Consider the following 12,470-nt stretch of genomic DNA (forward strand, 5'->3'; position numbering starts at 1 on the left):
GGTTCACTAAAAAGCTGCACTTTTTTCAATTCTTATTGCCAAGATCATACTGAATACCATTTGCCTTAGATTCCTACAGGTCCCTTCTGTGATAAGTTAATAAGCTAAGCTAAATCATACCCTTCCATGAAGTTGCTTTATACATACGTCAGTTTTTTTAAAACAAATACTATTACCAATGAATGTTCGTAGACATCTTCGATCACCATATACTTCCCATAGCTTGGAAAAAAAGAAAAGAAAGGCATGGGGAGAAAAGATGTCAATTGTTAAACAATAATTATGCTCAAATTAAGTGCAAAAATATATGGAAACATCTTTTAAGAAATTATTTACAAACATATAACATCTACTGATTAATCACAACTATCTACCCAGAAATTCACAAGAACGCTCTGTCACCTTCTTGTTAGCAAAACCCCCTTGAGATAACTAAAACCCCCATACCATATTCCAACTTCAAAACCTGAAGGTTTTGATAGTTAATAAAAACAAACAAAAAAAATATCATCAGCTTTCTAATATGATGTATGCTGGACTAAAATGAGATTAGTTCAAGACCACAAATGCTTTGGTAAAATACTTCAAGAAACCTATTGCTAGTTGTAAAACTAGGCTTCACAGAAAATTAATTATTATAATAACAAAGGCAATAATCTGAGGAACTTGTGACTTCCTAAATGCTATTACTAAATTATTAACACTGTTCTAACACCCACAGTCTTGTGTGTTATGTCTATCTTTGTTCCAACAGATTTGTAATTTAAAAATCAAGTGAGAAAAATAAAAGTAACGGACAAAAGGTATTTGGAAGAATTACCAGATGTTTAAGTATTCTAAAATGCATTGCCTGCATTCAGTGATGGTATAAAATATAACCACGAAAACAGAAGAAGAATAAAAGAAAAACTCACCTTAATTTTGCAATCCATAGAGCAAGACAACAGTATATGCCCAGATAGAGGAAACAATCTAACTGCACTGACACCCTGTAAATAAGGACATTAATTAAACAGTAAGTGGAGATTCTAGATATTTTATCAGTTCACTTGCCCTCTTTTCTAAGGAAAAAGCTAAAGCTTATGTTCATAAAATATACAGATACTGTATCTTCAAAAGAAATGACCTACCCACATTCCATTTTAGAAACTGCAATACATCTTGAACAATTGTTATTGGCAACAAATTGATTCACTTCCACAGCTGCATTTATACCCTCCTTCCACACTCACAACATTACCGTGGTAAACCACAAAGAAATACAAACTGTGGGTTTGGGCTACTGTTTCTGCATAACAAGCCTTTTCATGTGGGGCAGGTGAGGAATTTTTCCACAAAAAAATGTTTCTGGCCAGCTCCACTTCTCACATATACTTCCAGTGGCTTCTTCACACTGAACTCCTATTTCTTGGGCACAGCATCTTCACATCTACCTGTACTTCAGGTACTCCTTTCAGAGAAAGTCCAAAGAACCACCAACTACTCATGGTTTGATGGCTCCTTCCATGTAATTTTCATGTAATTTACTCCAGTCATTTTCCATCCAGTTCCTCCCACCCCTGGTTTGACTGGAGTGCTTTATCCTCTCTATTATTGTCTACTTATATCCCCCAGGTTTTCTAGATTGGTCAACCCGTCTTTCTCGTTTCCCTCGCTGATATCGTTATTCATCTCGTTTGAAGGGAAAAGCTATTTTATGCATCAGTCTGTTCTAATAGAATAATAGGCAGAGGAGTGAGTAGAGCTTCGAAGAGGAGATGTTATTCTGGAAAGCACTGATAGTTGCAGCTACAAGCTCTTTGATGCATCAATCATTAAAGAAGAGTTCAGAGCTGTGACTCAACTGAAAAAGGGTAAAAGCTAAAAGTGTTCCCTGTGTCCTCCCGTCTTCCATCTTTCAGATATCATTAAGGTGCTGTCCACTGCAGCACAGCATATTCCCTCAAGCAATACAGAAAATTAGAAACAAAAGAAGTAGCAAATTGAATATAACCTGGTGAAACACTTTTTTAATACCAAAAGTATGAATATAGTTATGGGCTCTGACACAAGAAGAAACTGAAGATGTTAAGCAGCATCATCAAATAAAAAGATTAACAAGGCAGACCTCTCAAAGATAACAGCTGTATTTGGGAAACCTGTAATGCTGATGCATCATAAATCACAAAACCTATGTAAATTTTCATAAGTTTGATATGAAATAGCCCTTAAGTACTTTTACTATAACAAAACAAAAAAAAAAGGCATTTTCAGGGATCTCTACAATTAGCCTCATGTGGTAGTTTAGGAAATAACTCCAAATCCCACAGCAGTCACTGAATAATATTTATCCTGTTAAGAGAGGCCAGGAAGTCACTATGCTAATAAAAAAGTATATGCAGGTAAACAACTGCATTTGAGCAGACAAACACCTTGTGTGAGCCTGTAATGCAACCAATTACATGCTTAATGTGGTGAAGACAAAAATACTCATTCTTTCTACTGATCAGTTTTATAGAAGTTACTAGCTTCAGACACAAAGTGAAATGGATTTTTATGATGCACGCTCACAAACATGACTTCCTACCTTTGTATGTCCAGACCACACATGGATTTGTTTCTTTGGAAGATAGCACTTCTCAGGTGGCACTGTAGAACGGAGGTTAACTCCAACATCTTGAGGGACATGAAGATACGATCTCCCCTGATAGTCATACATTTCCTTAACTGAAAAGGTAAACACAAAATTCTGAGAATCCCTGAGCCTGTATTTAATTGGTTATAATCTTTGAAAGGCTCAACAGCCACACACAATTAAGGCTTTTCTCAACACAGCTCCTCTGCTGTGAAGTGGCAGGAAAAAAACAAAAAACACCCCACTTCATAGGATACAGATGTGGAATCTTATTTGACATCTGTTAAGATCAAAATTAAGTCCTTTCAGCCAGTCTGCCTGAAATCTGATCATCTGAACGTTAAAACAATCTCCCCCTACACACCTTACTCATCATCAAACAGCAAGAGAGTTCCTCGGGTCAACAAGTGTTTGCTTACATTAACTGTACAGATTATAACATGCAACTCCAACCCTGGCATTTGCTTGCAATTCACATTCCAGCCAGTTCTGTGCGGTGTCACTCATGTAAACAGAATTACAAATCAGAGTAAAAAAGATCCATTTGGCTAGTATGAACCAATGTTGGTCAGCAGCAGCCAAAAGCTGTTCTTAAACTAGATTTAGTAAGTTATTGGACAGTCAGACACGCAGGGACGTATTGTGCATGGAAATGGGTATTTCAGACTAGACTTGTGTTGGATAGCCATGACATTAAGCTGTGCACTGATTAAATTAATTTCTCAGTTTCTGGGATATTGTTATAGCAGTTTTTGTTGTACAAGTGACCTCCTGCACAGTATCAATGTTTACACGTGTCTACCAAATGGCATATTTCTGGAATGGTTGTGCTTGAGAAGATCATTTTCAGGGAGAGACCATGAAAAGTTGGATACAAAATAAATATTCTATAGGAGGCTCAATGGCTAAAATTTCAGGTTTGTTATGTTCATCACCATTGAATAAATATTGTCATGATCTACTACATATAAGCAGAATCAAGTACTGATGTCAGCAACACGTATCTCATAGCTGCTTCTTTAATGCATGTTAAGAAAGGATGCTCCACCTTGTGCACCTGAACCTGGCTGTAGAAAGTGGTAAACAAAGAGAACCTTGGTTTACCCAACTATCTGTGCCAAGCAGTATAAGACAGGGCTGTTCTGCATGTAAAGAGTTGAAGTAACAGTTTCCAAAAATCACTTTATTTTACTTACTTACCAAACCATTTTCTTTGAAGGTATCACATGCTATAGGCCTCCAGAGGGCAATTATTATTTGATATGAAATTATTCATAGTATGACAGCAAGAACATTTACATTAAGAATTGAGGAAGTATAAAGTGATTTTCTAAATTGTATGTAAGCCATAAATCAAAGCACTACCTGCTGATGAAAGTACTGACACATAAAACTGCAGTAATTTTGAAGTTGAAGCTAAGCCAAACTCATAATGTTAAAATGTTTGCCCTGTAAAATAGGAAAGGGATATGTGCATTTAGTAGCATTAAAAATAAATAAATAAAACTAGTACCCTGAAAGATGACATTTCCACACTGTTCTTCACAGTATGAAGTGGAATTAGTCCAAGTTTATCTCTTTTCCTGTCCTTTATGCTTATGCCTGTGAGCGCTATTATCTCCAATAAAGAAACATTGAGGTGCCTCAGCGAAACTGCTGAGGCTGTCTGCCATCCTTACTAATTAACACAGCAGGCAAGAAAACACACTGAACAAGAAAATGAGAACAGGCAGGAAGATGCCATTACCATGTAATATAGTCTTCTCCTCTCCAGGTTTATCATCTTCTAGTTTTCCTCTCTTCTGCCTCTTAGCTGTTATTTCATCCAACTCTTTCTGTTCTTCCTGGAAAAATAAAACATGATCTTTCTCAAATTCAGCATTCAGAATCACAAAATCCAGTAAAAAACATTAAGTACTACTGTTTACTTATTATTAAGAACACATTTATTTGCTAAATGAGATTAGAAATATTCTAAGCAGCAATAAAGAGAATACACATTAATCAAAACCAGAATAGTTTGAAAAGCTATATACACTGAAAGAATTAAATATAACCTTTTTATTCATAGACCACAGCTAAACATCACTGACTGAATAAGAAGGATGTTCAGTGGTTGGAGAGCTGGGGATATGTGTGTGTTATTTTTTGTTGTTGCTGTTTTTTTCTTTTTTAAAAAAGTTTTACTTTCAGTCATTTTCAAACTACTTCCATTTATAAACATCTTTTAATCAGACTCTACACACAGATACAATTAATTTCATTTCCAATCAGTCTTGCAAATAATCGAATGCAGACTATTTGGAATACCTTATTCAGACATACCACCTGAAGTTTCTATCACCCTGAAGCATAACTTGGACAAACTACTCATGCAGCTTGATCTCTGTTAAAACCACTGCAACATACTTACAATTTGTATCTATTGTGTTGAAGTAGTACTTACTTCTGATGGTTTGGCTACTTCTTTTTCATCAATATACTTTGCCCATGGTCCCAGAAAACCATCAATATTAGATGCATCATTCTCCTTGAATTTCTTCCTTTTTTCAATTTTCCTTTGTCCTGTTTCAAACACTGTTAAACCTGAAGAAGGAAACAATACACTGGCTAGCTGCTAACTCTGAATACAACATCACAGGTCACACCATAGTCAGTTTAAAAGAAAAAAAACAAACACACACACACATCACCATCACTCCTTCCAATACACACAGCAAAATGGAAAAAAACATTTGAGCAAAATTGGTCAAAGCATTGCTAACTTCTCTAGCTATGAACACTGCTAATTATGTACAGTAACAGAGGAACCACTTAAACTGTGTGTCATGATTTGTTTTTTAACCATTCAGGTACCCATGCATTTTTAACAAGTCTGCAGACTGTATGAATACCTCAATTTTTGTACTTTAAACAGGGCAGTGCTTGCAAATAGAGTCCTAGCAATTGGCTTCTGATCCCACTCACCCCTCTCAGTTTCCAAAAAAAAAACCCCCAAAAAACAAAATAGAACAAGTCTTCCAAAATGCCAACCACAACTGCGTATTTTAATTTAGTAAAAATCTATAGAATCATAAAATGATTTTGGTTGGAAGGGACCTTTAAAGGTCAACAAGTCCAACCCCCTTGCAATAAGCAGAGACATTTTCAACTAGATCGGGTTGCTCAGAGCCCCATCCAACCCAGCCTTGAATGTTTCCAGGGACGTGGCATCTACCTCTCTGGGCAACCTGTTCCAGTGTTTTAGCACCCTCACAGTAAAAAATTTCTTCCTTATATCTAGTTTGAATCCACGCTCTTTTAGATTAAAACCATTGCCCTTTGTCCTGTTGCTACAGGTCCTATTAAAAAGTCTGTCCCTATTGACATGGTCATCTACCTCCAACCACTATCTTGTTCTTTCATATGAATGCTAGTTTTTCACTAATGCTGTGCCCTCAGATTTTCATCTGTCAAAACCACTAAACAATATAGACATGAGAGGAAAAAAATTAAAAGACATTATAGTAATGACTTAAAAGTTTTTCAAGAGATTGTATATACAATTATGAGCAATTTTCAATGTTTTTCTACAGCATCAGGAATGCTCATCTAGTGCAAAGCAACCAAAAAGCTTTGTATAAAGGGAAAACGGGCAATGTAAAAATTAAAGCAATGATCATATGAAGGAAACATACATTAATCAAGAGTCTTCTTAAAATAAATTATTAAAATTCCATTATGAAAAGATTGGTTTTTTATTTTTGAAATTATTTAAATCTTGGCCATTTCTGTCTAATGTCTGTAGCTGCTATACTGAAATAAGTCTATTTTCTTTATCTTACTTTGGAAGGAAAGAATGAAATAACCTTGGATATATTCAGTGGAAGAGGACACATAAATAAAAAACCTTCGTATACACCTTTGTATGTGAACAAGATACTAGGAAAAGACATGTAAGGGAAAGCATAACCATAAAGTTTACACAGCTACAATCTTCAAATGCAAACAAGTCAGTTTGAGTGTTAAATATCTTGTATCAAAGTATTAATTACAATCCCATGCCTCTGGTGGTCAATCCTCCCAGTGGCCAGATATGCCTTTAACATCTGGCAGCCTTCCAATGGTTTTTCTTTTCCAAATAATCCGAACATCTTAACTCTGCTAAACAGAGATAACATGCAATTCCCAACTGGAGTGCTAGAGGTTGTATACAGAGTGATCAGTTTGCTACTAAGTAGTACAGTTAAGGTGATTAGCCCAGCATATAGGTATCTTGAAGCAGACCTGATAATTTTAGGTAAAACAGAATTGAAGTGGACCAAAAAGCTGTTTCAAATATACATATGAATTCTATAAATGCAATGGCACGTGCTAGGTTCCAACTGCAAATCCTAACCTGAAATTTGACACAGTAGCCTGAAATATTTGCTACTTCAAGAAAACAAAGCACTCCAATATCTCTCGTCCCTCTTCACATTACAATTGCAACACATCTTTCTTTATTGTGTCTTTGGCCACAGGTAAGTCTCTCATAATTCCTTCCTTTGCCAATACCTATTCAATTTCTTAGTAAAGAAGAAATGGAAACAGTTATCAGTTACGAGTCATTATATGAGATTCTGAACTAATTACCTTGGTTTTTTTCAGCTTCTTCTACAGAACCAATATATTTGGTAGCAACTTCAGGGTTATCTATAGAAGGATCTAATGCATAACCTAGAATAAAAGGATAAATTAAATACTGTTAAGTCAAGCTTTTTAGTTTTGTACAACTTTTGTTACTTCGTGCCCCCCCTCCCCATCAAATTTTTTCCCGTTGGCTTTCAAGAAGCTAAGGATGAGGAAGGTTTAATACTTTGAAATCCCATCCACTTTTCACTTGGCCTGAGTATTAAGATTACTACCAAGCATTACCATGAGGCCTTTGAGTATGCATTGTTGCCAGAATGCTTAAATTTGCACAAGATATAGAAGGAAATAATTACAAGAGAAAAATGTCAACATAAGATCCATTGGGAGGGTTGTCACAGGAAGCAACGTCACAGAATCTTTCTGGTGGGAAGGGACCTCAGGAGGCCCCTGGCCCAATACCCTGCTCCAAGTGAGGTCAACACTGATTTCAGACCAGTTTGCTGAAAAGCAAACACCAGATTTTGAAATGCCACAGCAACTTCTTCTTGTTGTACCATGGCATAAGGAAAAGACTGGCTCAAAATCTTATGGTAGTGACAAGTGATTTTAAACAGATGCTGCTCTAGTCGAGGCCACTGTTCCTTGGTTTGTGAAGCCAGAAAGTCACACCGAAACCAGCCTGTTGCTGCTACACACAGAGCCCCCTGAGTACAGCAGCAGCCTCTGGCGCTGCAGCCCCCGGCCCTGCCCACCACCTCCACCGGGTCACAGGGCTGGCGGCAGCTGGAAGGAAGAGGACGGAGATGGGGAAAAAATTAAAGCAAATGAAGGTTACTATAGCTTTGTGCATATTCTGTCTCCCCCAACAGAAAGTATTTCATCCTCCTCCTGCCAGAGTTGGGAACGGTTGTTCCTTTGACTTGAAAGCACTTGCTTTGACCAGCATGGCTGATATCAGAGGTAGCAGCAACGACCTTTAATTTTTAAAAGAATTAATTAATCACATATTCATTTGCTGATTTCAGATATTGAACCTCATTAATTATAAAAATACAAACTAAAACAACAAAATCTGCTGCAATTACTCTTATAAATAATTTATAAAATGTACCACCATTTAATAGATATCCAGGATATTTACGATTTCTGATATTGAGGTTCTCATTTTAATATGCATATCTTACAGTTTTTCTCCATTTCTCCTGAAATGGATAGCATGATCTTATGAGAACAAGATAGATACATAAATTCATCTAATTTCCAAGGAACAGGTGCACTAAACAGTTACTGACCAACATGGCTTTTTTTTGGAAAAGACTGCACCCTGGTGGACATATCACCAATTTTTATTAAATATTACTCAAGTGACAAAAAGTCCCTTGAGGACCCAATGATAATTTCTCCGTATCAGGAAAGAAGAAAAAAAAATAATAAACAAAATGCAGCAATGAAGATATTAAACCACCAGTAAAAGTAATCACACACACAAAAATCAAATAAATCCTACCGGATACAATGTACTACTTATATTTTTGTTGATTCACAGACACAACCATGTAGGCATCACCTCGTCCATGCCAGAGACCAATGGCTCATAGAAGCACTTGGGTGCATACAAGCTGAGAACCTACCAACACTATCCCATTAGCCATAGGAAATCATCTCCTCAAGTATTTCTCAGAAAGACTACTGTCCTAGATGATCCAGTTCATAAAAAGATGCTTGGAAAAAAAAAAAAATATTTTTGCAATTTCTAGAAGAGCCATTACAAGGACACAGCAAGGGTTCCCATACAAATGGAGCAATCCACCTGCCGATCAGCTCTGGAGCTGCAAACCTGGTAAGAGCCAGTCATGGAACAACATTCGCCCAGATGTTCCATGAATACGATACAGGGAGAGAACTATGTACCAATGCCCTCTTATGAAATACAAATTTCCACTATACCTAAACCAAAGGACAAAAAAATTATTCTAGACTACTATTAGGATTCACTTCCGTGGATAACCAAATAGAGCAGACACTGCAGTTAGACTTTCGCTAATTCAACTGCCTGCTTTTACTAAGCCACTATTTCAATGAGTTCTCTTCCAAGCTATAAGGTTTCTGTTAACAGCAGAGAGATTATTACTTTGGATTTATGTCAAAAATCAATACAGTGGTATACTTGTCCTCCAACTGTATTGAGACAGCCTCTGGGACTCTATTTGCTTAGTACTTGTAAAAGAGGGGCAGTATTCTAATGAATAGGGCCCCTGGGCCAAGCACAGCTTCCCGTGGAAGTGGAGACTTCTTATAGCTGGGTTGAATTTGGTCCAGCATCAGTCTCATAGAAACGCTCTGAACAATTTCTACTTTCTAGTGGGTATGTGAAAGAGAATCTTTTCTTTCTGGCTGGGACTCCTAAACGCAGCTGCAAAAGACAGCTTGCTTTTATCCTACTCAGCTGGTATGCCATATAACGTGCCCTGACTTCTACATCTCCTTCAGTTTTATTTAGGAGGTAGAAATTTCATGCCATATTTTAGCAAGGAAAGGTACAACTCCAGCTATATCCATAATTTCAGTACACCTGAAAATAGTTGGTTAAGTAATCAGACTTTGATGCACACTCCAGAAAGACAGCTAATTAAAATATGTTTACACTGCACTGTGCAATGCAGCATACAGAGACCCAAGGTAGCTCAGGTATGTGGAAAAATACAGCTGGACTAATCCATTCTGACTGCACTGGCCTCTCTGCAGAATCAAAGTAATCAGAGAATAAAGCGCCTACAACTGTGAGAGGTAATAGTGACTGCAGGTGTTGCCTGTAACATGAGCAGTTGAAAAAAATCGTGTTATTTCCAAGTCAGAGTAATTTTAAGCTCTTAAAATACCAGTCTTTCTGATGAAGTAATCCCGTTACAACCAAGTTACTGAATACTCATAAAGAGCTTTGAGATTCATGGACAGAAGCCTGTTTCTTATTAAAAAGGACATTAATAACTTGTGAAGGAGACATTTTAAAATACTAAATGCTGCATGAATGAAGCAGTCCACTTCTAGAATGAGTACTGACGCCAAAATAGCTATGAAATTATTTTTCCACCATATTCATGAATAGTTTGTGTGCAGCATGTAAAAAATCATATGTAATTCTGCTTCACACTGAAAATAGTACTCAAAAGGGAATTTTCAAGTAAAGAGACTGCTTCTACTGAGGGTAGAGATACAGAAGAACAAACAAGTGCTTGTATTTTAGGACTACTTAGTCTTTTTAGCCATGCACCAAGGACCACACTGGAAAAATAATGCTAGTTAAGCTTTTGGACATTTATGTCATAATGGCTTGTAAAGAAAAATTTGTTCTTCTAGAGAGAAAGCATTCTCTTTAATAGTTGAAGTTATATAAGAATATTGCCTTACATCAATGGATTCAAAACAGGGTAATTACCTATGGCTGCAGATGCAAAACTGTTTATACAAATACAATTAGAAAAAGGTCAAACACTCACAGAGTAATTATTAATGGCTTTCCATCAAACAGAGAGGATCTTATGCGAGATTGTAAAATGGCCTGCCTGGACTATTTTATTCAATATTTTTATGGATTATGCCATCAGAAAAGGATCACATACGTGTAAAACCTGCAGCTGACACCAAAAGACAAGTGTGAAATATTTCACTTCAGCAAAGACATGCTGAATGACAAATACAACAAAAAAGAAAAAAAAAAAAGAAAATAACTGATTATGTACAGGGGAAAAGAAAATACAGGCTGCAAGGGTAGTGGTGTTGATACACATAAGTCTAGCTGACACCAATGAAGAAAAAAAAAAGAAATCTGAGATTTATGGCAAAGGAAAAGCTATATAAAATATGGAACAGCACTCACAAGGTCTAATCTAGATTGGTGTGTCCAATTTTAAGCAATGTATTTTAAAGAAAAATTTAGACAAAAATTGAGAGTAACAAGAAAGGTAAAATGTTGGGGGTGGTGGAAAGGCCTAGAAAAGATTGAAGAAACTTGCTTGTCAGCCTAAAGAGACATGAAGGACAGAAGGTGAAAAATTGATGGACTCAAAGGTAGTTTCAGTATGTGAAACATTAAAGACAACCATGATCTATGGGTTGACAGGGCCACTGAAGGGAATATGAGAAATAGTTTAAATTAGCAGCACAGAAGATTCAGCGTGGTATCAATAAAATCTCAACTATTACACTCATGAAAAACCTAGAACTACAATAATCACATAGATTTTAAAACCACGCAAAGTAGTGTAAAAATAGGAATGATCTTGAAACAATTCTGACTCAAAACATCTGACTAGATCACTGGTTTCAAGCTGTTGTCTGTGGATACAGGACCTCAGATGACTTCTCCCTGACACTTTCTGGGGAGTCTGAAAAACATGAGAAGCAGGTTTACATTCACAATAACAAGCGTTCACAACCTGTTGGGGGTCAGGGATGAAATGACAGCTGAAGAATCCAGTGTCTAAGGAAAAACAAAAAAACAAAAAAACAAAAAAAAACACAAGGATGACTAGAGCAGTCTAAGATTCAGCTTTCCCATTTGTGTTTTATATGCCTGAACTATAGTGCTTTGTATCCAAAGGAATAAAGACAGCAGCAGCAATCTGACTACTTCCACATGCTGGTATCAGAGAGGCATTCTTGATAAAGAAGCTGAGTTCTATTGATTGGTCCAAGATCTGAGGTTTGTATTTAGCATGCTCTTCCTCAGTTTCCCACAGACTGAGTGACAGCACAAAAGCGACTCAATTAAGTTGCGGTATTTTTGGCTTTGTATAAAATACATTCTGGAAGGGCAGCTCATTCTCAAGAGATTGTTTACTGCAAAGAGAAGCTACAGATCTTAATCCTAACGTAGAAAACATCCCCAGTGCCTCTGTCAGCTTCACCTCTCCAAATTCCTAGAAAAAAGGGAACCTTACTGAGATGGGTAGGTCTCATCTAGATTTAAAAGATTGTTGGTACTAAGAAGGTTCAAAGAATGCTTTTTGATGAAATAGTTGGGGATAGCCATTAGTTAAAGAGAAATAAGCAATTTGGAGTGACACAACCTTAAAAAAAGCCATATTCTTGAGCAAAAGGTAGCACAGAAATCTGAAACCTCAGATAACAGGGATAAGCAGTAAGCACAGAATCCTACTTAAACTGAGGACAGGGAAATGGAAAACCCAAGCATGCACACAAAATGGCAGAGGCTAAAAATAATACATAGTGAAATTGAAAT

At 36.7% G+C, this 12,470-nt stretch overlaps 1 protein-coding gene across 2 annotated transcripts in view; it reads right to left on the reverse strand.

Annotated features, from left to right (window-relative positions):
- Positions 1 to 12,470, reverse strand: part of CDC40 (cell division cycle 40) — a 42,969-nt gene that overhangs the window by 11,269 nt on the left and 19,230 nt on the right. For both annotated transcript variants that reach the window (XM_042802893.1, XM_042802892.1), the window contains 6 exons: positions 7,229 to 7,312; positions 5,061 to 5,200; positions 4,362 to 4,458; positions 2,567 to 2,706; positions 915 to 989; positions 177 to 222 (listed from right to left, as the gene is read on the reverse strand). In XM_042802893.1, the coding sequence (XP_042658827.1) occupies positions 177 to 222; positions 915 to 989; positions 2,567 to 2,706; positions 4,362 to 4,458; positions 5,061 to 5,200; positions 7,229 to 7,312 (582 nt within the window). The remainder of the gene's footprint in view (positions 1 to 176; positions 223 to 914; positions 990 to 2,566; positions 2,707 to 4,361; positions 4,459 to 5,060; positions 5,201 to 7,228; positions 7,313 to 12,470) is intronic.

This window comes from Tyto alba, unplaced genomic scaffold (assembly GCF_018691265.1).
Source record: "Tyto alba isolate M040663 unplaced genomic scaffold, T.alba_DEE_v4.0 Super-Scaffold_40, whole genome shotgun sequence".
In the NCBI taxonomy this organism is placed as follows: Eukaryota; Metazoa; Chordata; class Aves; order Strigiformes; family Tytonidae; genus Tyto; species Tyto alba.